Source organism: Syngnathus typhle, linkage group LG5 (genome assembly GCF_033458585.1).
Source record: "Syngnathus typhle isolate RoL2023-S1 ecotype Sweden linkage group LG5, RoL_Styp_1.0, whole genome shotgun sequence".
Classification (NCBI taxonomy): Eukaryota; Metazoa; Chordata; class Actinopteri; order Syngnathiformes; family Syngnathidae; genus Syngnathus; species Syngnathus typhle.
The window spans coordinates 16890396-16915835 of NC_083742.1; the positions used below are offsets into that span (position 1 = coordinate 16890396).

A 25440-nucleotide genomic window follows, 5' to 3' on the forward strand; every position below is an offset into this window, starting at 1 on the left:
GAACTCTCATTCTTCCCATAACATTATTTTGAATGACAAAACAATTGCAATGCAATTCTTATAAAACTCTCCATACCGTCCAAAACCCATTAATGACGATGCGTTCAGGTCTCCTCGTACAATACCACCATTCTTCGTACTTGAGACGAAGTCAAATAAATCTTAAAAGGACGGACTAATGGATGTACACCTGAACGCATCTTACCCTTGCGTCACTTATGCACTAACAGAGCGGACGTAAACTTGTTCGCCGACCGGTTTCAGGTGATTTTCTTCACAAATCGGTAACATTATTATCCTTCATACAATATTAATTTTGCTTCAACACACTCAGTTAGCCATAGCCTCTTAGCACGATGGCAGCGAGCTAGTTAGCTTAGCCTTCTTTGGTGCAGCACATGAGAAACATTTCTTACAGCTTCACCTCGAAAAGTTATAAAATGTCTGTCAGAATATTTGTTATTATTTTGATATATTACCTTAGTGTGCTTGTAACAACGTACCAACTTCTGGTCTCACTATACAAATTAGGTAAAAGGTACATAGATATTTATTTCATGTCGAGGTCCATGGTGAAAATATTATCTTAATGTATTTTACATTTGTTTATAATCATACTGTCGAATAAAGTGACATAAAATGTCATTTTAGATCAATATAAATTAAAATGAATGAATTTAATGAACGAAATGTAAATGCAACATCTAAGGTAAAAAAATATTCAAAAGAATCCGTCAATGTAGAATTTCAATATTGTTTTGCTTGTTGTACTTACTGTAATTTCTCCCCGCAGGATGTCAGGCGCGCCAAAGGAGGAAGTTGTGGCAAAGTTCCTGGACGCATCGTCTCACGGCAACGAAGGCGAGGTGACGTCCCTGCTGTCCGTCGTCCCGTCTCTGCTGGAGCAGACGGACTCGAGAGGATGGACGGCCCTCATGCTCGCATCGAGAAGCGGACACACTGCCGTGGTCCAAACACTACTTCGACATGGGTAAACAAAACTTGCAGTGATTAGAAAAAGTCGACACACCCTTGCTCAAATGCTAGGTGTTTGTGATTTACAAAAATGAAACCAAGATGAATCATTTCCAAGCATTTTCCACCATTAATGTGACTTGCGATGCGTGTGCACACCCTCTGGCTGTGTTCGGAACGAGACCCACCGCCATTTAAAGAACCTCTGCTTCTTCATGTTGTTTGGAGGTGCGACAGGAATCGGGTGAACAGTAGCGGCCAGAGCGCGTCTGACGTGGCCAAGTTCTGGGGTCACCGGCATGTCTCGGTCTTACTGGGAGAAGAAGACGGAGATGGCGTCGGGTTGGAGAACTACTTTGGGGGCGAGCCTCTGGACCGTCTGAGCGCCAAGCGTACTGACGCCGCGTGGCTGGAGGACAGGAAGAAGCATCCGGGCTCCGTGTTCTTGCTCTTTTCAGACCTCAGCCCCATGCTGCACCATGACCAGCAGGTTGCAACTTGCTTCTTGGTTTGACTGACTCCATTCTGGCTTTGGGTCTTCTTGATTTGGCTCTTGACTTTTTGATTTGTTTGTAATTTTACACTTGTTTTTTAACTGTTTTGACTTGCTTGTTTATAATTTGGTTTTCCCTGCTCCGGAATTCCCTCAAGGGTGTGCAACATCTGTGTCGTTTGGGCTACGAGGCCGTCAAAGATCTCCTGGAGGAGGCCGACTCTCTTCTGGTCTTCCTTGGCGTGGAAAAGAGGAGCAGCAGCACGACGGGATCGGAACGCGCATTGGAGGAGCTCCCGGCCTGGTTTGCCATCAGCAGCGGCGAGGACGGGGCGGCACTGCTTGCTCGCTGCCTGCACGGGGAGCGCAAGTGCTCATTTGCCTCATCGCCGCACCGGGACCTTCTAAACCTCAGTGACGAGGACGCCGGTGAGGATGACGCACGGGTGCATACTTTTGCTTATATTACAGCAGGGAGTCTCATTGGGATTCATAATGACACCTTCGACGATGACGACTTCTCATCTTCTGGCTCTTTCAGGCGTGCTGGCTCCGGCCCGCGCCCTGCTAGCATGGCACCGACGCAACGCTTTCTGCTCCACGTGCGGAAGTGCCACCGTCTCTGAGGAAGGAGGACACAAGAGGCGCTGCTGTAAGCAACAGTGCCCCAGCAACAGGGGGGTACACAACACATGCTACCCGCGCACTGGTACGCACACACACACACACACACACACACGTATATTACAAATGAACCAATTACACTCATGCGCACTTACACTCAAGTCACTTTAACTCCTCGTTCCTTCCAGACCCCGTGGTCATCATGCTGGTGGTCCACCCGGGAGGAAACCAGTGCCTCCTGGGCCGGAAAAGCGTCTTCCCGGCCGGAATGTTCTCCTGCCTGGCCGGCTTTGTAGAACCCGGTAAGCTTGCACAAGGTTTCACACATTTCACACACACAAACAGTGACAGTAAGTAACGTCAGGTGAGACGCTGGAGGCGGCGGCGCGGCGCGAGGTGTGCGAGGAGAGCGGCGTGCGAGTGGGCGCCGTTCGCTACATTTCCTGTCAGCCGTGGCCCATGCCCTCGCAACTTATGATTGGCTGCCATTGCGTCGCCGTGACGACAGACATCAGCGTGGACCGCAACGAGATAGAGGAGGCTCGATGGTTTCCGCGGCAAGAGGTAAAGCAACAAATACCAAATTGTCGATTTCCCCTTATCCTTTGTTGTCTTGTGTCCTGCGGCCAGGTGATGGAGGCGCTGCTGGGTGGAGAATCCCGCCTGGGTCCCATCCAGTCAGGTCTCATCCTACCGCCCAAGCAGACCATTGCTCACCAGCTCCTGCGACACTGGATCAGCAAAGCCGCCAATCTATGAACTTTGAACTCAAAATACTTAGGGACCACGGAATCAGCAGAAAACATTTCAACAGTCATTCGACAAAATTAATAAAATGATTTGTTTACCTCAAAATAAAAGTTGTTCCACTGTCAAGCCTGAAGAATTGCCGGTTAACCAACCAGAAATTGTGGAAATTCCCTCAATGGATTCTAGTACGGAACCAAGCCCTGCTGTAAAGAGCAATTTATGATTTACGTGAGATGCCAAAAAATGGTGGCAAGAGCTGCGTGAAAAGGCACTCACTTCAAAATCGCTCATTGGATTCAAGATGGAACAAAAGGAATATTATCATTCCCTTTGGCTTGAGCACAAAAAAATGACAGTTGCCCACAAAAAAACTGCAATGCTTTAGTTCCAGGTCTAATATATGAAAGCACCAGAAAGTAGAAAAAAACAAATGTTTAATTTCAAGCAGTATTTCAGTTCTCTTGTTCCAAATACAGAAAAAAATATAAACATTTAAAAAGGACTCTCGTTCTGTCAACACACACACAAAAAAAACCCCTTAGAAACACACACACACACACACACACACACACGTGCAAACTACACAACAAAGCAAGCTGGTGCCATTGTTGTAGCCTGCGCACAGACGGACAGATGAGAAATAAGGAAAGGAGTCTTGTCAAGTTGCATTTGTTGATGTTATTTACAGAAGTGCACCAGCAGTCATCATTGCTGGTCACATCTTCACTGACCCATCAAAACAAGTCAATTCATGGTTCACACCAAACAGAGGTCGGGATGACTCGGCTCCTCTAAAACAGGAGGCCCCTTTTTTTTTTTTTTCTTTTGTTCATTTTTCAGCATGCCTGTCCTTGGTAAAGTACAACCTGGACTGGTTGCCAGTCAGTGGCAAGATTACTTCTTTCGGCCATGACTTGTGCGCACGCTGGAATTCAGCAATAAAAGCACAGCGATTTCTACTGCTCTTGACTGTGCGGTGATTTCCTTTGACTTTTTAAAAAAGGGGGGGGCTTCGGGCAAATGTCAGAACATCACACCAGGCACAAACACCTTCACAACTCATATTGAAGAGTTCTTACTTGGCATGAATTCCTTCTTTTGGACCCATTAACATCTTTCCAATTAGTCACACACCCGGTGTGCAAACATTCACAGCGGGACACGTTCACACTTGTAAGGGACAAGTTCGAGACCTTCGCACCATTTGTGCAATTAATCGCACCTTAATATGGACACGTTCACATTTGGTATGAAGTTATTCACACATCTTAAAGACCCCAAAATCTGACTTGGACTCTCGGGTGTGGACCCGCTCGCACCTGATGCGTTCCCTTTACATCTGGCATGAGTCCTTCGACTCAAAAGTGATTCCTATGGAGATGCAGTCGCACCTGGAACAGATGAGTCCACTAGTTTTGGACTCAGGAGTTGTCGGCGGGCAAGAACTACGATTGACTACTTTGGAAAAAGGTTCTGCTCAGGTGGTTTGCTGACAGAAAACAACAAAAAAAAACAAAAAAAAATCCCAAGAGTCTTCTTAAGGGTTGTAAAAGCGCTGGACTGGCAGGAGTGTGAATTATTATTATATATATATTTTTTTAAACACACTTGAAGGCATCGCTTTGGTTCGAGCAAGTTGCACTCACGCTCATGATTGGTGCATAGATGCGGACGAGGAGGGCTCCAGCAAAGCGCCGATTGGACAAGACAACAAGCTCCAAGGTCACCTGTTAGCGTGGTGTCGACGCCGGAGAGCCTCGCTCTGTGTGGAAAGTCCAAGCTGAGGAGTGAGCCAGGCGCAAAATTCTGTGTGTGTGTGTGTTTGTGTTATTTGCTGCGCAGCTGCTCCAGCTGGTCCTGGTACTCTGTGAACAGTCTTTGGAATCGCAGGTTCTCTCCGATGACGGGCAGGACTTCCTGTAACAACTCCCGCTTTCGCAAACCCTGAAGGCAAACAATCAGCGAAATCACAACTTCGTATCACATTGACAACGTGTAACCCAGTGCTTCTCAAATAGTGGGGCGCGCCCCCCTTGGGGGGCGTGGTGCTATTCCTGGGGGGGCGCGTGTGACCCTGGGGAACAGGCTTTTTTTTTGGCAGTACTAGAATAAAGTGTAATTGCGCGTTTACTACAGCAGGGGGCAGTGGCGCTCTCATTGTTACTTCTGTCACGTTTGCGACAGTGCAACATTTTACGACTTACAAGACAAGTTAGGATAGTCACGGTGGGGAGGGGGGGCGCGAATAGTTTTCTTCTTGCTAGGGGGGGGCGTAACAGAAAATAATTGAGAAGCACTGGTGTAACCTTAACGAAAAACAAGACAAGACAATTTCAGTGGAAATTGCGTGAAGGTAAACTGAAATGTTGAAAGGCAGAAATGTCTAATGAGATCTATGAAGTTGGAATGCTTTGCAAGAAAGGTGTGAGAAGGATTTCAGTGTTTCAAATATGTCCTAATTTTGGAATTTCCTTTGTGAAAATGTGAAATAATATTCCGAGACAATGAGGCCGAAGATGACCAAGTCCCCTCTGTGGCCTTCCTACCAGTGTGGTGGCCTCCCAGGCTGTCGCAGGAGACTTGTGAACAGGACCCAGAAGCTCCTTACAAAGTTCTCGAAGCCGAAACTCAGAACCTAAAAAGAGAACCGAGGAGATAACGTCATGTTCAGAATTTCGCCTTTCATTTGATGACCTGTGGACCATTTAAATCTGTGTGTAGTGATGAACAAGTCCGATGGAAATGGGCACAATGAGACTTAAAATGGTCCCTTGCCTCGCCCGGTGTTTATAGCTAACCGAACTGTTAGCTCACCTTCGTTGACGAGGAAGCGTGCATAGATGAGCAGCCAGTAGCGATACTCGGGCGCCGACTGCAGCGTGAGAGCTGCCGCCAGCTGGTTCTCCAGGAAGGCCAAAGTCATGCTCTGCTGAAGGTGGTGCGGGGCGGCCGACAGACGGGACGCCATGCGGCCGGCGCTGCCCCATGACAAGAACAAAGAAGAGACTCCTTTTTTGCCCCTTTTTCACCATTTGTCCCAATACTTTTAGTCATGCTTCTTACTTGAGGTTGCGTCCCTGCATGGTGGCCAGAGGCCCAGAGGAGCCAGGCGCATCCTGGGTAGGGAGGCAGCTCCTGAAGTCGGCGCATTGGACCAGACAATCTACTTGATCCGCAATCAGCGTCCTGAACATGACATGCCAATGAGTCAGTCGGGCTGAGGGGAGGAGTTAGTTAGCTCCAGAGTTAGTTTGTTTATGTCTCACCACGTCTCCAGAGACAAGCTGAAACAGAAGGACTTGCCGTTGGACAGACCGATAACGGGGACGCCCCGCTGAGTCAGCAAAGACTGAGACACAGTCACCTCTGAACCTGCACGCACGCACAAAAATGTGTCGCAAAATGTCTGCTTTGCATAGCGTGCCAGGCAGGAAAGGGGAAGTGGCCGGTCTCACCAGACAAAATGGTCGCTAGGGACTCGTTTTTGACCAAAGCCTTCTGCTTCTGGACGTCCCTGCAGGTCAGCACATAACAGGCCAATGACATCATCAATCTTTTAAAGACAACCACATGCAATTAATATAACACTTGACATCAACATGTTCCCGTCAACCCCACAACCTCGCCGTCAAGCACATGACATTGTCGCACTGTGAACTGACCACACGGACAGCGTGGCCCCGGCAGTCAGCGCCATGACGAAGTGGGCCGAGCAGTTGAGGGCGGACACGGGCGATGGCAACTGGATGGACGGCAGCAGGCGGCGGCCGCACGACGAGAACACCGACAGCATCCCGTCTCGGCACGCCACGGCCAGGACGTCACTGAGGAGGAGAACCGGGAGGAATGCGGTCACGTGACATCCTGGGACTCCATTGGTCAAAGAGGGGTGTGGCTTGAGGCTCACCTGCTCCCCGCGGCGGCCACCACGGAGCTGGGCAACAACGTGTTCCACTCACGGCCGTCTCGGGAGCATCGCAGCTGGCTGAGCCTGGAGCCCGCCGCCGACGTCACCTCGTTCTCCACCTCCAGAAAGACCGCCGGCTCCATGCTCACCTGTGTGCTCACACGTGCGCACAAACGCATCATTAACCCGTCCTTGCTTGTGTGTCTTTTTTTTGTGTCCTGTTGTCACCTGCAAGCTGAAGGACTTCTGGACGCTGGGTGTCGGCAGCTTGAGGACAGCCGCTGGTGCTGGAGTTTGCGCAGTCACCACCACCGCCGCCGCTGTCCTGACGGGCTCCCGCTCGGGGGGAGGAATTAACTAAAACGGACAAAAAAAAAAAAAAAAAAAAAAGGGGGCTAGTTAAATATGGGCCAATATGCCTTGAGGTATACATTGTCATTTTCCCACTGCTTTTTTATTTTTAACCTGCGTGAATGCCTGGCTCAAGATGGGCGCCGCCATTTTGTCCTTCCGAGGCCGTCCCTTCTTGCGCTTCTCCACCACCTCGGCGGCGTCCAACATCAGGGGCTCAGGTTTGCGTTTACACAAGGTCAGGTTTTTGTTGATGGCGGCCATCTTGTCCTCGCTGTCGCTGCTGGTGTCCTCTTTAGCCTTTGTGTCCTTTAGCACGGCCACCGCCACATCTTTGGACCTGAAAGGGCCATCGGGAGAGCAAAGTTATTAGAAGGTGCAATTTCAGTTTCACCAGAAACATACTTACAACTCCCTGAAAAACGCACCTACATCAGGCTATTTTTTGTTTTCCAGAAAACCTCACGACATCAAAGACAGAAACTAACTAACATTACAATCCATGTCAATCAAATCTCTTTGTCAGACATTTATTTGGAAGGATCAGGTTGTAAGATGTTTTTGGCCCTGATTGTTTGTGGCAGATGTTTAAACGCGTGTTTGGCCGACCTGAATGTTCTCTTGTCAGGACACGTGACTTAATCACCTGTCGAGCGGCAGCAGGCCGGCAGTGGAGGAGATGGCGGCGGGGACGCCCGGCGTGGTCTTGGATCTTTCTGTGAACCTGGAGTCCAAGGCCTTCATAGGTTCCATCTTGGAGGCGGACGCCAGCAGAAGACTGGCCTTGACGCTGGATGGGAGGACCTGGTCCTCCAGTCCCTTGGCAGCCGCATTGGCGGGCGGCGGAAGCGGGGCGAGCTCGGTGTCCAGGTTGGTCCGCAGCCCTCCCTGCGAGGGAGCCGCTGCCACCGCCTGTCCCTGGCTAGAGTCGGTGCTGAGTTGAGGGGCCAGCTGGTTGGACAAGGAGGACGGCAAGATGGGAACGCTGTTGAAGAGTGCCGGGGAGAAGTCCCTGACGAAGAAGGCAGACAATCAATACTGTGCAGCTGTTGGCAATAAAGAAGCAAGACTGTGGATGCTACGGTTTGGACTCAACGAGAACAAGCTGCCTGCTTATGCCATAGCGCAGCTCAGCAAAGCGCTCCTTACCCGGTGTCCAGTTGAGCGATACACAGCGGTGTGATCCGTCGTCTGCCGTCGGCGGTTCGGGTCTCCACCTGCTTCTTCAGCAGGTTCTGCAAGAACATCAGGAAGTCAGTGAAGACTGACCTGTGGTAGGCCAAAACCTTTGCGCTCACCTTCCTGATGTCCTCCAGAGACTCCCCGTTCATGACACTGTTGAGTTTAGGGGCCGAGGAATCCGCACTGGCCACTGTGCAGTTGTTCTGGGCCGAGCTCTGCCTCTCCTGCTGGTACTTGAGCATCTCCGGGTTCTCGATGATGGTGGTGGCTAGCTGCGGCTCCTGCGTGTTGGTAATAGCCAGGCTCTTGCCGTAGATGTTCTGGTGGATGGTGTTCTGAAAAAGAGAAGATGTTTATTCATTGGGTTTGGGTTCTGCAGGATTGGTGTTGGGAGGGGGGCGGTTCTGATTGATGGTCGCTGGCGCCCGGGTGTCGGACCTTCTCCTCCTCAGTGAGCGGGTCTCCTAGTTCGTCCAGTGAGAAGTCCAAGTAGGCCACGGTACCATCCATGGAACACACCAACATGCCCAAACCCGTCAGAGTCCTTCAACACACACATACACAGAACAAAGAACCAATGAAGGGAACTGAAAACACAAGTGCATGGCATCGTAAATATGATGTCGAAATGTATCAATCGATCAAGCTCTTTGGAAAACTCACCAGGAAATGTCCATGATGGATTTGTCAAACAAATCGTGGATGACCACTAGGGGGCGCTTTAGAGAGGTCAGCTGAACATGAAGAAGAAATGCTGTTAGCGACCACAAAGGAAAATGGAGAGGTAAACTGATCTTGATTATAAAGATTATAAACGATTATCTATCAATTTGATACTATTCCAAATGATCAAAGTAGTTATAAATACTTGACAATAAAATGAGTCGTTATCAAAAACCTTTACCGACCCAGACGGAGAGCGAGCGGTCTTTGCTGCCCACAGCGCAGCAGCAGTAGGGACAACTGGGCTTCGAAGAGCCGCCGTTCTTCTGCTTCTTCTTGAAGATCTTTGGGTTAAATTTCTACACACCCACGCACACAGAGAAAAATGTGTTGAAACGCCAACACATAGGGAGGTTTGGGGGGGGGGGGGGGGGGGGGACGTCTGTGTGGACACTGATGTTTTGCAAAAGAGCACGCTATAAAAGGTGGCTTGTTTAAAGTCTAGCGTACAAATAACGTTGCTTCCGTTTCCCCGCCTCGACACTTTCCTGCACTGGAGCAACTATGCTCGCTGCAGATCCGCCATTTCCGAGTGCAATAAAAGACTAAAAAGCTGAGCAATGACTAGCGTTGGCTTCTGATGAGCAAGACATGTGTGGCGACACTCACCACCACCGTGACGGCTTTCCTGTGGCCCACAAAGTCCATGTTGGTCTTCCAGCCGTCCCGCTCCACGATCTGCGCCGTGGGTCCCGAGTTGTTCATAGCGTGCGCAGACACCAGGTACTGGCCGTCAGGCGACCACGACAGACGCAGGACGTGCGTGGTCCCGCCGCACTGGCACAAAGAACAGGAAGGAGACAAATGTGCTGACATGTTTTTCTTTTACCTCATTCACTGCCATTGACGGCGATGGAGATCAATTTTAACCGGGCTGGCAACGAATGAGTTCATGTTGCAGCTCTTCATTATTTGTAGAATCAACACCACCGACAAAAAGCATTCGAATGAGGTGCAGCTTTTGATTTTGTCTGCTTTGGGGTCATCTTGCACTTTGCAGCGGTGCCTTTAAACGTGTCTGGCTTTAACAAGGGGGGCCAGGCCTGCTGAGTGACGTTTGTGCATCAGCATCAAATTGAGTCCCTGGGCCTTTGTTTGTTGTATTTTCTTTTTTCCGTTTCTCATTTTTTTTGTGCCAGGAAAACCCTTGAACAGCATAATACTCATCATCTTCCCGCCGCCTACCTCGCTGAAAGGCTTGGTGATGTTGGCCTCCATCTGCCAGTCTACCGTCCTCCACACTTTCAGGCTGTGGTCGTCAGCCTGCGAAGCGATGTACTTGCCCACCGGGTCCCACGTCAGGCCCTTGACCAGGCCCGTGTGTCCCCGCAGGCACATCACCATTTCTGAGGAATCAACCGAGCCCACGCGGTCGGACCTTTTAGGAACTTTTTGAGGCCCCTTTGATCACACTTCAGTGGTTGCTTTTGACAAACTGTGGTTTTGAGACTGGCGGCGGTGAAGGGACACTGGATTTTACCGGGGAATTTGCGTGCGTTCCAGATGACGATGGTGTTGTCCACGCTGCATGACGCCAGCCACACGTCGTGAGGAGACCAGGCCACGTCCATCACATCTACACACACAGCAAACATCAACATAATAATGATATAAAAGATAGACTTTTTAAATGTCTTGTATACAAACAGTGGCGGCTCAAGTGCCTGAAGAAAACGCTTACTTCTCCAGTACAATGTTGTGGCTTTGCGTGTGCTTGTGTTACCTCCAGTGTGGTTCCTCAGAATGGTGACACATCTCCACTGCTCCACGTTGGCCAGTTTGCTGCTTGAGCCAAACACTGTACTCGGACCGATGAACCTTAACATCAAGAGTGTATCAATACCAGGGTTAAGATTTTTTTTTTTTTTTTTAGAATCAATTATACTACCAATTATCCAGATAAAAAAAATCTGATGAACGCAGCAGCATGCAGCTATTTTTGTTGTCCACTTTGGGTCGTCATTATTAAATTTGACTCCACAACTGATTAAGCTAATCGTTTAATTTTTAAAAAGCAGCTAGCACATAGCGATATTAAGTTATGCATGTGTGTGTGTGTGTGTGTATATGTGTGTGTGTGCGTGCACATACGCAGCTCGTTTCCACACCATCACCAGCTTGTCATCCCCTCCCGATGCAAGGTACAGGCCGTTGTTGGACCAGCGCACGCAGTTCACACATGCTGAACACAAATAAGATTTGAAGTTGTATTTATAAATTAAAAAAATAAAATAAAATAAAAAAAAGCATCCTAACAGGAAGTGTACTAAATAATGAAAAGATTTGCTTGTGTACACTGGTACACGGACTAACAAGCGACCCATCTGATGTGTTTTTCGAGATACGAGCCATTGCTCGACTGATTTCTTTCGCTTTGACTTACGAGCAAAAACCTGACATACAAAATGTTTACTGTCAAACTAAACTTTAGGCAAAGACAATTACACATGTATTGAAACCACTGCATAACTACCTCATGAAAGTCAGATAGCATAATGCTAATACACAATACAAACTGCCATAGACATGCTAAAGAACTAGCATTGACGTCGTAAACGGCAATTGCTTTGAACGCGAACAGTGCAGCAACACTTTAGACAGACAATGCAGGAATACTATACATCATATTTCCGTAACCCTGCAGAGAATGATTAACATTAATGCAACTTGTTGAGAAGTTGATGCCGTCTACTTCGAGTGTTTTCCTAAGAATATTACCGAGATGATTGTCCATCTGGCAAAGCATTTTGGGAACATTCTCATTTTTCTCATCTTCCTCACGGAGGACAGGCGCCATGTTCCAAATCATCACCTTCCCCGAATCCTCCCCTGAAGATCACAAACAATTTATTACGCCAATCGTCGATTTGACTTATCCTGGTGTGTGTTTGACACGTTACCTTGCCCGCCGGTTGCAAATTTGGTTCCATCCGGGTGAATGTCAACAGAAAAGATGGGTTTGCCTGTCAAAACAAAACACACACGAAACATTATTATATAACACTATAAACTATTTCATGCCAGCTATTTTTCAAATGGTGAACAGCCAATTTAAAGAATTCTGACTGATTTCTTTAAAGCTCATATTTCATGACTATGAAAACAGAAACTACGAATAAAAAAAGAAAGAAAACAAGACTCGTCAAAAAAAAAAAAGGTCATTACATGTTTCAGTAATCAGCAGTAAAACTTGGGTTGTCTCAATTATCCGAAGATTGCTTTGCTTCAACAAAATGTCAACAAACATTTTCCATTTTCCACACACTTTCACAACAGCTGTCGCTGTAACAAAGCGCTTCACAGAACATATCACATAAAATAATAATACGACAGAAGAGACCACAAAACATTGGCAATAATACAAACATAATTATCCCTCCATATGCCTTGTTTGAACCAGCTATAGATGCATCGGCTGGGACAGCATAGATTGAAAAACTAACAATAAACTGTACTAGACTAGTTGTCAAGTAGAGAGAATGTTACTCGTCTACAAATGTTATAAAGGGTTTTTATTGCACACTAATTGATATGAAGTGCTGCCTTCACCAGGTAAAATACAATCCATGATGTCTTTGTTGGGGGTGTGGGGGTAAGTCACGTGTACTCGAAGCTTCATTGAGAACCCCCTAATTCAAGGAGCCGAATCTCTCCGTGTACATGACACACAGATGGAGCCTTTCGAACTGAAAACGGCCCAAACGTGTCAGCCGTTAAGCATGCTAATGGCTAACTTAGCAAAGTGACAGCAGTTAGCTGTATTGGCTAACTTCTAAAGCTAGCCGGCAGAGGGCTAGGCGGGTAGCTGGGATTAACAAACATTTGAGTCTGAGGGAGGACCATAGTGACAAAAAACTGCCCTCCAAAAGACGCCGGGTGTGGACGTTTCGGTGCCCACCTCGCCATCACTCCCCTCGGGAGCTTCTGCCGACAACAACAAAAGCCTCAACTTGATCCATGAGATTCGCTTGCTTACCGTTGTGGCTCACCCAGCTCGGCTTCAGCAGCTTCATCGTAAAAATCTTATCAATATTATCGTTCCTTATTCGGCTCGGCGCCCGCCTTTTATCTCTCAAACTCCGGCAGACGCTCGAGTGTTTCTGGGGGGCTTCAACTCCATCGCTTCTTGCAGCATCCCCGCCGAAGCGGACCGGACGACAGACGAGGTAACACCACGCAGGACCGGAAGTCTATACTACGCGTCGCGCTCCCAAATAGGAAGTAAAGTCCTAGATCTTTCAACATAAATTACTAACTATTGCTCTGTCAAGGACAAAGACAAATACAATGATGATTTTACCATATTCCAATTAATACTATATATTTAAATATCGTTACGCGTCACATTTACCACCAATAACGGGTACAAAAGCTATGCCTTAAATTCTAACTTTTGTTTTGAAAATTTAAATGACGTCTCAGCGGAAACTAAATTTGATCAAGTGATCGTTATCGGTTATGTGCAAATCAACTGCGTTTTCATGATCAATTTAGGTCTATACTTTTAAAACACCATATTTAGTTACCATTTTAGGCCAACAATGCACCCCTCCAAAAAAGTAATTAAACTTTAATTTGACGCTATTGCACAAAAATGTAATGTAGTACGTGCACCACGAGATTTAAATATTGAAATAATTATGCAATTAATTTGAAAAAAATTAAGTCAAGTCAAATGTATTTGTACAGTCCTTAATGAAAGAAACGTCTCAAATGGCTTCATTTACCCTCAGGTGACGGATATTAACAACATTCCCTGATTTTAACATCCTTTATTAATTAACTAGGAGGAAGGTGAAATTCTATGTAAATTTGCTTCTTTTACCATTTTTTTTTTCTTTTTTGATTGGCAACAAGTCAATGATCCAATGATGACCCAGATAAGGGAATACAACTGAATTGAATTCAATTTGAAGCAGATATAACGTGAAAGAAATCCCAAATCTATTTACACAGCAAATGACAGGACTCACGCTATGTAAAAGCTATTAGAATCACAGACAAACATTATTAATTTGCAGATTATTTATTAATAATAATACAAATTGACCATAGTTTTACCACCCCAGCCCTCGACACCCATCAACAGCAGCGTGGAATCTTTTCATCACATTTTGATAAATTTCCCTAATAATTACATATGAAAAACACACGTGTCAAATTATAACCGTTTGTATTCATTATGAAAAACAAAGTAACCCACCTGAGATGAGTTGTAGAGAACGTTGTACCTTCATTTATAAACAAAAAAAATGAGGAAAACAAATTATCAATCCATTGTTCCACCCAGGAGTGTGCTCTCAGTGATTGTCATGCAGTGACCACACCCCTTCCTCCCAGAACTCTTGCTACTTGTGCGTTGGAGACATTTCTGAGAACATTTGCATTGTTTTTAACGAGGTTTCTGGAAGCCATCACGGTCCTGCCGTTCCCTGGAAGTTGGCCTCGATCTGCTCCAGTGTCCGCCCTTTAGTTTCCGGCACAAATACAACAGTGAAGACCAGGCTGAGGAGGCACATGCACGAGAAGAGCCAGAAAGTTCCCGCACTGGTGAGAAGAGTCTAGAAGAGAACAGCAGAGCCCATTACAATATGGCCGACAACTGACTTTTTAAGTGAGATCCAGACATTCCCTGCTGGCCTCAACACTTAATTTATAACAAGAAACCAGAAGAAGTGGTGTTTAGGAGCTGACCATCATGTCCTGGAAGCTCTTGGTGATGATGAAAGCCATGCCCCAGTTGGTCAGCACGCACACAGAGCTGGCGAAGCCACGGACTTTCACCGGGAAAATCTCAGACATCACCAACCATGGAATGGGACCCCAACCCAAGGCGAAGCCTACACATGCACATACACACACAACACAAACAAACAATGCTTAGTGGAGGTAAGAAAACTAACTAACTATGCATCACGTGGGCTGTCCGTCTGACCTGTGATGAAGACAGCCATGCTGGTGAGGGCCAACCAGGACATGTTGGCGTGATGTTCTTCTGGCGAGGAGCTTCTGGACATCAAGTAGAAGTAAAGCCCAAACGCTGCCGTGCTTATCACCATGGCCACACCTAAACATAGAGTAACAACCAAACCACAGTTGGGAGAATGTCACAAATATGTGCAAGTCATAAGCAAGCTTAAAAAAGTAGCCACTTGAGTCTGACTCAAGTCAAGTCATGTTCTTTTAGTTCCCCACAACACTTGTGATGATGTCACATGCCCAACAAGGTCTAGAGAAGCTCACCTGAAATGACAAGCAACACTTTCCTTCCCGCTTTGTCCATGATGAGGGCCGCCACGCCGGTGAAGACCACCTGAACTAAGCCCACGATCACTGAGGCCAGGTCGCTCTCCTGAAAGACACCACAGCATCATCGTTGATGTCAACAATTGGTCCCTAGCTTGATTTGGCTGACCTTGAAGTGCGCCTGCTCAAAAATGTTCTGCGCGTAAAACATGACGGCGTTGATGCCTGACATCTGCTGGAAGAACATCAACATCACGCCGATGGCCAGCGGCTTGTACACGGCCGCATTCTTCAGATCCGCCGCCCGGAAGCTGGGACCCTGCCGGGAGACAGCGTTTAATGTATATTAATGGGTGAGGTTTTAATTAAATATGGCCGCATGTTAGTGTGGGTCTATGTTATTAGTTGAATGTAAATTTGCGTGAGTCTCCATTCATGTATTTTGTTTCCTGTTGTGGGTGTTCTTTGGAATCTTTATCCGGTTCAGCCGAAAGAATTACGACCTTCAATAACACTCCACCTCCTCTAGACAAGAGGAAGATTTTGGGAGGCAGCCATTCCCCCCCACCTGCCTGTTGGTCACAGGCCTCCTCAATGCGGGTGCACTCCCACTCCACGGCCGCGTGAGGCCCCCGCAGAAAGCGCAGCGCCTCCTCTGCCTCACGCCGCTTGCCTTGCGACAGCAGGAAGCGCGGCGTCTCCGGCATGAAGCACATGGACGAAATCAGCAGCGTGGGCGGCACGGCCCCGCACACCGCCAGCCAGCGCCAGTCCACAAAGAGACCTGCGAATGAATCAATTCGCTTCAATTTTCAACGACAGAAACCTTAGCTGCTAACGTACCAGCCAGGTAAACTCCCATGATGCCGAACACAACCATCAGCTGCACGCACGAGCCCAGCGTTCCTCGCACACGCTCGTGAGCCATCTCTGAGATGTACAGCTGATGGAAAAAAATACACAAGATTAGCGTCAAGTGACGTGAAACCACACCCAAAAAGACATGAGGAGACAAGGAAAGAGGAAACACAAGGACTCTGACAAAAAGTTGCACATTTAACCACATGAAAGGTGAGAGACGATACGCCAATAACAAAGGGTAAAGAAACAAGAAGCAAAGAGGCTTAACGAGGAGTCCGACCGGTACAACGAGGGAGGCGCCTCCGCTGGCGAGCCCCGTGAGTATGCGTCCAACGTAGAGCGTCCACACGTTCTGGGCAGCGATGATGACAGTGAAGCCGAAGACGAAGGGCAGCGAGCAGAACATGAGTGTCAGCTTCCTGCCCGCCTTGTCCACCATCCAGCCAGTCAGCAGGCCGCCGGCTGCCGCCCCCAGCGTCACCACCGACTGCGGTGAACAAACGCGGCATCACCAAAGGCGGGGAGCAAAACCAAGAGTGTCCTTTCACATGCCACGTCCAGCCCGCTGATCGGATGACCCTCTTACCCCAAACCAGGACGCCTGCACCTCGTTCAATCGCAGTCGGGGGTCCGGGCTCCTGGCCAACTCCGGAATAGCGGGCGAGCTGTAGCCCAGCACAAAACCGAAGCTCATGGGCCCCAGAACGGATGCCAAGGTGGCCAGGTACAACTTCTTGTTGCTTACTTTGCTACACAGCAAGGAAGAGCACGAGGAGGAGTCAGAGGAGCATGTTAATGATTAGCGCTAATCAGGATAACTGCTTGATTGCATTAAGAAAGTCACGAGAGACTTCAATTCAATAATTCATGTCAGCGCATTTGAAATCAGCAGAAAAGTCCCACGCAATGTCTACTTTTCATCATTTCTTCACATATGCATCATTCCATGAAATAGTCATTTAAGGATTCAGAGGCTGGCACTTTTTATTTTATAGCAATTATGACTGCAATTTTTTTTTCAAAATTTTTGTGATTAGGTACACGATGTTAAGTGATTTCCCAGTTATATTTTCCACTTCATAAATTATACTTTAAACCATAAGCAAAAACAACACTGGACTTATTACACTACCCTGGGAAACCATGATTCATTAGTAAAAATAACTATAAAAGTAATAAATGAAGCAAACACTCACATAGTAAGGCTATTTATATATTATTAAAAAAATGTCTAATTTAAAATGCCCCACTGTTTCTGACTTACCTAAGATAAGCGTCCTGTTCGGATATGAGCCCCGTGGGATCGCCATCATCTCGACTGTCAGCATTCAGAAGCCGACTGTGCTCCTGCTGGATGTCCATCACGACTTTCCCCCAAACCTTTCCGAAATAGGCCCTGTAATGTTACGCCTTGTGCAGTCCGCAGGTGCGCGGCTTCAATACAACGCTTACCTTGAAATAATCACAAAATCTCGCGTGCGTCGCGCATTTCGCCGGCGTCTTCCGGTCTCTTCCGGGATCGAAGCTAGCTTTGTCAACATTCCAGTCAGCTGACCATTGGTCTGTCTTCTATTTCCGCTTACTCCTTTCAAAGTAAAGCTCACCTGTGATAAGAAAACGTTTGGTTTCGCCTTTGTTGGGCATCTCGGCCGACATTTGAATACCTGTGAGGTATAAACATATTTTAAGACGAAACATGGTAATATTTCAAACTATGTATTACTTTTTTTCCATCAGCGTGGTGTTTTATTTTGCTAGGTGTAACTCAGACTTCTGTTACCAACATTTCCGTTTTTCATTCGAATTTTGGCGTCTTTTTTTGTGTATAATGGATGGATATTGGATAAAGTCTGTCCCTCCATCTTGCACAATTGCTATTATCCTCTTATTAGGAACATTAATTAAACGCCGCCAGTTCCAGTTAAGAAGTTTCCATGTTTAAACACTGATTCCACTATAGTGACGTCTAGAGCGAAACAGCAAGAGTACAAAAAGAGTCAACAACAAAAAAGCATATGCTTCTGAATATTTTTGTCTTTGCACGTTACAGCGTTAAAGTTTGATGATCTTTCAAAAGACTGCAGCATACGCTCCATAAGTTGGTGTTCCATTATTAGCCAGTAGGTGGAACCAGAGGCTAACGTGGAGCACGACCCACTGGTTTTGAGTGACAATAGCAAAAACTTTAATGACTACTCTACACGATAGTACGAGAAGTGTTGTTTTATTCGGCCCTATGAGCAAATTAACCTAGAAATTCCTAGATCTTGAGGTCACTACTGTGTCCCCACTGCGTGTCTGAAGTGCAGGAACTACCGTATTGGCCCGAATATAAGACCACCCTGATTATAAGACGACCCCCTCTTTTTCAAGATTCAAGTTTGAAAAAAGACTTTTTGAACACCAAATTTAATTTTTATACAGAAAATAATTACTGTACATCTTGTTTTATACTTGTCCTTGTTTTGTTTTCTTGTTTTTATTTGCCATGTAGCACTTTGAGATTCCTCCGAATATAAAGTGCGTTATAAATATAATTTATTATTATCTGAAACAAATGATTATAACGATATATTTGAGAGAAAAAGCATGTTATTTTGCCTCATTCAAATCATGCAAAAACTGTCTATCACATCTTAATATCTGAACATTTAAATATGGTAACTAAAGTGCAATCCTATTTGTAAATGAATGGCTTCTCTTATTTTCTTACCGCTATTTTTCATTTTTCTTCTTCGTGCTACCACTATTTTTATTTTTATTCTTTGTGACAAGGGTTCGCTTTGGCCTGGGGAGTTAAGTTCAGCATTCGCTTTAAAGATATCTGGCGCCAACTAGCTTTGTGAATGGGTATAATGTCTAGACCCCGAATGTAAGACGACCCCCACTTTTCCAGTCTTATTTCAATGCAAAAAACACCGTCTTATATTCAGGCCAATACGGTACTGTTTGTGTTTAGTTTTGTTTTTCTATCTTTGTGATAGAAAAGCCTGAGTATAACTTTTGAGAAGTCCAGGACCTTTTGGGCAGCATTGAACACATATATTTATCTTAAGCTTATACTGTGGAATATCACTCAGTCACGCATACTCCTGTGGGCAGACCTTGGTGTAAGCCGACCTCGGTGTTAGCGGAACGAGTGAGTGTAGCATGACGAGCAGCTGCGCTAACTGTTGACGGCGGCGCGGCTGTTCGTTTCTGTCGTCTGCAGGCGGTGAAAGTCCAACATCAACACAGAGAAAGTCATCACGCGTTCATTCTCGGAAAAACGTTTTTCTTTTTTAACCTTGGAAATAATAAATCAGCTATCATAAAGTTTTTCAACTAACTCTACAAGCCAGGTTGTCATACAATCAAAAATATAGGTTTATTAATATCAAAACATAATAATTGAACATTCATCAAAATATTTTGTATGAGATCGATTTTGTGTGTGCGTGCGAGAATATTTGGGGAGTGACCAGGGTCAAGCCGCAGCATTGTTTGGGGGATTTTAAAATTTTGGTCTGGATGGGAGACACCTTCTGACAGAGCTGACGTAATTGCACACACTGGCAAACACACTTCAGACCACACACACACGTCAAGCACGCAGACGCACACACACACACCAGTAAAAGTGACTGGCGAGGCAGCGAGAGGAGCAAACATGTCCAAAATGTATAAATTGTCTGCAGTGAAATGTTTCCCGAGAGAAACGGACAGACAGCCAAACGTCAGGCCGCCTGCCCGCCTGTCTGTCTGTCCGACGGGCGGACTTCCTCTTGAGGAAAGGCAGCGGGCGGCTCGCCAAGACACTTGATGCTTTCTAGACGCCGACCGTCTGCCTGGCCCGGCAGTGGCGTGTGTGCGCGTGTTTTTGTTTTATCACTGTGTTAAATGTCACGTTTCAGCTTTTATACGCATCTTCAGGGACCTTTTGGAATTTTTAACACCTTGGCGCACTAACGAGAAGGTCGTGACGTTCCCGCCTACGCCGCTGTGCGTACGTCAGCTGCCCATGAAAGGAATTCATGCCATGCCAAATAGTGAGCCTGCACTTGCATGCTTGTGTGTGTGTCTGTTCAACTGTGTTCAATTTTTCATGTGCGTGTATTCATGTGTTTGTGTGTGTGGGGGGGTTCTCAGCCAGCATTTTGTGGTCCTTCCCCTACCACACTTTTCTGCCTCACTTCCATCCGTTGATCTCCTTCAGCTTGCTGATGCTGGTTCCTTTGACGGGTGTGGACGGCGCAGGAGAGAAGACGGGCAACACAGGGGTCTTTTCGGACACCTTGAAGGCCTTCAGAAGCGAGCGACACGCTGAGCCTTTCTTCTTCTTGTCCTTCGCCAACGTGTCTTGTTTCTCCGGCGTGTCTTTCTTCTCTGGCGTATGTTTCTTTTCCTTGTAGGAGGCCGGTGACAAGCTCTGCGGACCCGGACAAAGACGACACATATTAGACAATCTACCTTTTATCGACGACCCTTACTGTGTGTGTATTTATGTAAATGATCACGTACGCAGCAGCAGAGTGTCCAGCAGCTGAGCTTGGCGGCGTTGCGGCCCGACCCGGCGTAGCGGTTCTTCTTCGGCAGCAGCAGGACGAAGGACACGGACAGCGACAGGTGGTAGAAGCTGTGCACGTAAGCGTAGTCCCACTCCTGACAGACAGACAGAAAGACACTTGTTGATGTGCAGACACGGGACGGGCGGCGGCGTCCGATTTGCAAACCTCAAAGTAGAAGCGTAGCATGAGGGCCAAAGCCCCGAAACAGCAGCCAGGACCGACCTGCTGGGTGTAAACCCGCTTTTCGGGGTACACCGCTCGCAGCTCCTTCATCTTCTGAAGCTGGCAGGAGTAAGAGGAACATGACGTGAAGGTGAGGATAAGGAGGACAGGTGGGGAGGAAGTGGAGAGTATGGAGTTGAAAGATGGCGGTGGAGGAGGATGAAATGGAGGAGTAGGTGAAAAGGAAGCAAAGAGGGGAGGGAGATGAGGAGATAGAGTATGATTGAGATGGGGAAGGAAGGGGCACAGAAGACCAAGGAGCAGGGAGACACTAACATGAAAACCACTTGCTGGTCAAAGTAAGAGCACGTGGATTCATCTTGTACCGGTTCTCCTGCGTCTACTGGACTCACCCATTTGACGGTGATGATGAAGACGGCCGATCCGATGGGGCCCGAGTAGATCCCGTACCCCCAGCGGTCCTGGTAGATCCGCACCGCGATGCTCAGAACTCCAAACATGGTCATGCTGGAACGCTGAGGCTCGTCAAAGTCCCCCAAAGCTGAGCACGCAAACAAGGTTGTCGCCTTTGAAGTCTACTCATTACACTTCCAGAACCTCAAACAAAGAGTCATCTGTTTTGATTTTTAATGCCTCACAAATTGAGGCACAACTGAGTTCAAAGGTCACCCTGGCGCTTTTAATGGACTCCCCCGGTCAGCTGTTGGAACTGTTAGCCTGCATCTGCGTCGGTGTGTGTCCAACAAATGTTATCCGCAGCTGTTTAAGTGTCTAATCTGTGGTAGTCCTACATCTCCAAGTTTATTAATTTGACTGTTTGCGATTGGACTACAAACCCCACCATCAATTTGTTGTCCCCAGGCAAAGTGGGATGTTTGGACTCACCGATGAGCGTGACCCACATGGATAGTGCCGTGCCGTACACGCTAAAGTACTCGAGGATGTCGTACTTCATGAAGCAGATGATGGTCAGGCCAGGCCCGTCGCAGGCGTGATAGATCTGCACGCAACAACAAACAAAATTTTTGTGTTCTTTTATGGCTACAAATTAAAATTTTGTGGCTACAACTGAATATTTCATGGCCATTAATCAGCCATGAAACATTGTGCATTTGTTACATCCATTTTGGGGCCACAAATGAGTATTTGGTACACACCTTGTATCTTTTATGTGATAGTAACGTGACTGCTCGGAAGTTCCAAAGCAAAGACGATCAAAAGGAAAAATACAACCCAATGCGAGGACGACGTCTCACCGTGCTGAAGAACATGGTGAAGAAGTAGACCATGGCCTCCATGTGGAAACCTCGCTTGGCAGCCACGCTGGCGGCCGGCAGGAACACCACGCTGCTCACGGTGGGCAGCAACATCTTGGCGATGTAGGCGCCCATCTCGGCGACAATCCCGGGAGAAAGTGAGCTGTGCGTCCAGCTGGTGCCTGAACTCTTTAGATGGGCGTGCGAGAAGTGCTCCTGTGCAGAGTCATGGCCGGGCAACTGTTTGTGCAGCAGCCGTGGGACACCAGCCAAACATTTGCTGCCACTTTTGTTTGCGTTAAATAATATAAATAATATATAAATAATAAAAATAAATATATATAAGTAATAAAAATAAATATATATAAATAATATATATATCAATAATATCAATAATATCAATATCAATAATATAAATATATATCAACGCATTAAAAAAAAATTGCCTATTTATTTTCAATTTGTTTTTGTAACAGAGAAGGTGCAGGTGGTAGCAAAGCGAGCAGTTATTTTCCACACTCAGCTTCAAATTCTCTATATGGTTGTTTATTTTTTTGTTCTCTTTAGTTAGGATGTCAAAGCATGGAAGAATCCATTAAAAACCATGCCCGGCCCTATTTCCCTTCAGCGGCCAACGCTATAGAAAAAAGTGTCAGGGTCTGCGCCTTCCGTCTTTTCGCCGTGCGTCTCGCTGACAGACAGACAGACAAACGGCCGCCATGATAATTATGATGATGATGAATGACGCTGCGTGGAAGCTTTATGGACACGCCGGGATGTTTTATGTCAAGCAGGACGAGACGGGCGGAACGCCCGGCCGGCCAAGTGTCTCCAAACTTTGACCCAAACCTTTTTTTCTTTTTTCACTTCCTGTGTGGGGCAGATTTATAGCAGACACCTTGAGGAAAAACAGGTTTAAAAACCTCCTGTTCCATTCACTGATGCAAACGCAATCCCCGAACACATCTGCAATTCTCTTGTAGGTTCCATTCTACAGTAAGGAGGTTTTACAGATGGGCCATGGGATGTTCCATCAGAGGTTCTACTGAAGGTTCTATTAAAGATTCCAGTTTATGGTTCATCGGAAGTTCTTTAATAGGTTCCATCGAGTGTTCTTCCAGATTTCCTACAAGCATTTAATTTGAGGTTCTTTCCTACGTTCTCGTGGTAGTTCCAAAAAAACAGTGTGAAGCAGGTCCTACTGTAGATTCAGCTCAAGATTCCACCAGAGGTTTGAGATTCTTTATCAGATTCAATTATATTCTGTTAGATGTTCTACGGGAGAATTGATGTGCATTTGTGCGTAGTATGTTTGTGTACGTGTGTTTCTGTGTGCCAGTGTGTGTGTGTGTGTGTTTGTGCGCGAGTAGGTTATTTTCTGCAAGCATTTGTTTCTGCGACAGTTGTCAACCTTCCTCAGCTGTCGCACCTGCTCGGACATCCTTTCAAAAATAAGCACGTCTTCCCTCAAACCTCAACGCTTCACCCGGAACTTTCCTTCCCACGTCACGGCGGAGACACACAACACACACTTGGGAGTCACAACAATATAGTAAGTACAGTGTGTGTCTGTGTGTGTGTGTATGAAAGAGTTGAAAAAAAGCAAGTGGCATACACACAGGTTCTTTTTTTAAGCTTCTCCCGTATATTCCATCGGTTCCATTTCATCAATGTGGCCTGTCAGAAATTCTACCAGAAGTTCTAATACATTATTAGAGGTTCTTTTTACTGAAGTTGTTTCAGGGTTTTTGTTTTTACAGCTGGGTCCGGCATAATTAGAGCTTCCACTCGAGCAGTTTGTTTCATTATCTGTGCTCTAAATTCCGTCCGAGGTTTGAAGAGATATTTCTGAAGAGGTTCTTTCTCAGCTTCCATCATAAGTCGGACTCAGGTGTTATCATAGTCCATCACCTGAGGTACTGATGGGTTCCATTTGATGTTCTGTGATGTTCATTCTCTTGGTATGGCGCCGTGAGTGGCTGCCTCCCAGCAGTGTTCTCTCTTTTCCTCTTTATTTCCTTATTTTCTCCTTTTTCTTTCTGTCTTTTTGTCCATTCGGCGATGCTGGTGCCTTCTACCGCACCTCGGTACCTCTTCGGATCGGATATTTTATTTTATTTATTTTTTCTTCCTGGGACCGGACCGGGATCATCAGTCGAGGCCGGCGTAACTCTACGACGGCTTCCTGCTTATCCGACCAGTGATGACCGGGTCCCTCGCATTGGCCTTGCAGCCGCAACACCTGTGGGGAGTCCGCTCCCTCGTGCTCGTCGGAACCGACGACTTTCGCCATGCTAGCCCCGTGGTGGCCATCTGCACGTCCCCCGACAGGGTGCCCGGGACGCTGCTCACACGTTTGCCTGCTTTGTGATGTTTTCACCGATTCACCACCACGGTCCATTGGGCGCCGTTGAACTGGACTGCCCTTACACCTGTCGATGGACCCCGTGGAGGCTATTTTGTGTGTTTTGGGGTGTTCTCTTGTATTGAGGGGTGCTAGGTGGCCGCTGTTGCTTTTTTTCCCTTTGTCTTTTAGCTTTGATTTGCTTTGATGGCTTTTATCTTGTGCACTTTCTGACTTTCTTTGTGGCGCCGTTGTGTGGCAGCCTTGTGAGAGCCTATTGAGTTGCGCTCATGCCATCTGTGTGTTTTTTGTATACCCACTCTGTGGTATGGATACTGCTGGGGCCTGAATTTCCCCACCCCTGGGGATCAATAAATATTCAATCAATCAATCAAATACTTATTGGCTTTTCTTTCATTGGCTCTTCCATCACATAGAAGTCCCTGGCAGACATTTTATGATCCCTGAGATGTTCTCATAAAGGTTCCATCTGAAGTTCTAATTTAAGTTCAATTTTTTGAGTGTACAAGTAAATATAAAATATAAGAAATAATAGTAGAATATAAAGGAATACAATTATGTCCTATCATCATGCCGATTCTGCGTTTTTGGCATGGAAATGAAAAGACGCGCTCACATCTGCGAGGAGGCGCCGAAATGTGAGCAGACTCCTCTCGTCACCTCCGGGCCGACAGGGCCAGGCAGTCTAAACACGTTGTGGGAACGGAACGTAGCGGAGACTTCCTGGACGCATCTGAGAAAACATTGAGCTTCCTCCTCATTCCCCGACGCGCTGTCGCAGACACCTTTTCAACCTTCTTCCCACAACAGGTCCCAATGCTTCTACCATCATCTATGTGGCAAACGATAACAACTGAAAGAAGTCCTTTTTTTTTTTTTAACACTTTCAAGAGGAGCTTCTGGATGATGTTCCAACAGGAATTCAACAACACTTTCTTTCTGAGGTTGTAAAAAGAAGTTCTGCTTCAGCTTAAGTT

General features: G+C 46.7%; 4 protein-coding genes and 1 long non-coding RNA gene across 7 annotated transcripts in view; 2 read left to right on the forward strand and 3 right to left on the reverse strand.

The window, feature by feature from the left end:
* Positions 1-126: 126 nt before the first annotated feature.
* Positions 127-3411, forward strand: nudt12 (nudix (nucleoside diphosphate linked moiety X)-type motif 12). 2 transcript variants are annotated; one of them, XM_061279196.1, is made up of 8 exons: positions 127-264; positions 794-991; positions 1204-1465; positions 1627-1897; positions 2010-2177; positions 2281-2394; positions 2457-2656; positions 2723-3411. In XM_061279196.1, the coding sequence occupies exons 2-8, from the start codon at positions 795-797 to the stop codon at positions 2849-2851; spliced, it is 1341 nt and encodes a 446-aa protein (XP_061135180.1). In that variant the 5' UTR covers positions 127-264; position 794; the 3' UTR covers positions 2852-3411. The 2 variants fall into 2 exon arrangements, with proteins under 2 accessions (XP_061135180.1, XP_061135179.1); XM_061279195.1 differs by having other exon boundaries at positions 160-284.
* On the reverse strand, positions 3260-13170 carry LOC133154389 (protein HIRA). The gene is made up of 24 exons (XM_061279059.1): positions 12982-13170; positions 11906-11968; positions 11724-11834; positions 11097-11187; positions 10729-10823; positions 10486-10581; positions 10191-10351; positions 9615-9782; positions 9191-9304; positions 8946-9016; positions 8721-8826; positions 8399-8617; positions 8250-8335; positions 7747-8112; positions 7215-7440; positions 6978-7106; positions 6750-6898; positions 6505-6666; positions 6298-6356; positions 6109-6214; positions 5906-6028; positions 5657-5820; positions 5389-5477; positions 3260-4786 (listed from the first exon to the last, which is right to left on the reverse strand). The coding sequence occupies exons 1-24, from the start codon at positions 13016-13018 to the stop codon at positions 4670-4672; spliced, it is 3108 nt and encodes a 1035-aa protein (XP_061135043.1). The 5' UTR covers positions 13019-13170; the 3' UTR covers positions 3260-4669.
* An 842-nt stretch (positions 13171-14012) lies between these two features.
* Positions 14013-17662, reverse strand: slc2a8 (solute carrier family 2 member 8). The gene is made up of 11 exons (XM_061279177.1): positions 17565-17662; positions 17377-17492; positions 16699-16861; positions 16393-16599; positions 16095-16194; positions 15824-16035; positions 15421-15570; positions 15249-15357; positions 14941-15072; positions 14700-14845; positions 14013-14566 (listed from the first exon to the last, which is right to left on the reverse strand). Exons 2-11 carry the CDS (start codon positions 17472-17474, stop codon positions 14420-14422), a joined length of 1464 nt encoding a protein of 487 aa, XP_061135161.1. The 5' UTR covers positions 17475-17492; positions 17565-17662; the 3' UTR covers positions 14013-14419.
* A 1792-nt stretch (positions 17663-19454) lies between these two features.
* mymk (myomaker, myoblast fusion factor) overlaps positions 19455-25440 on the reverse strand; it is a 44895-nt gene continuing 38909 nt past the window's right edge. For both annotated transcript variants that reach the window (XM_061279253.1, XM_061279254.1), the window contains exons 3-8: positions 22099-22314; positions 21728-21842; positions 21235-21383; positions 20825-20941; positions 20613-20753; positions 19455-20520 (exon numbers count right to left, since the gene is read on the reverse strand). In XM_061279253.1, coding sequence (XP_061135237.1) covers positions 20281-20520; positions 20613-20753; positions 20825-20941; positions 21235-21383; positions 21728-21842; positions 22099-22233 — 897 coding nt within the window. In that variant the 5' untranslated portion in view covers positions 22234-22314 and the 3' untranslated portion in view covers positions 19455-20280. The remainder of the gene's footprint in view (positions 20521-20612; positions 20754-20824; positions 20942-21234; positions 21384-21727; positions 21843-22098; positions 22315-25440) is intronic.
* On the forward strand, positions 19999-21935 carry LOC133154515 (uncharacterized). The gene is made up of 2 exons (XR_009714477.1): positions 19999-20140; positions 20308-21935. It is a non-coding gene; the product is annotated as an uncharacterized LOC133154515 (long non-coding RNA).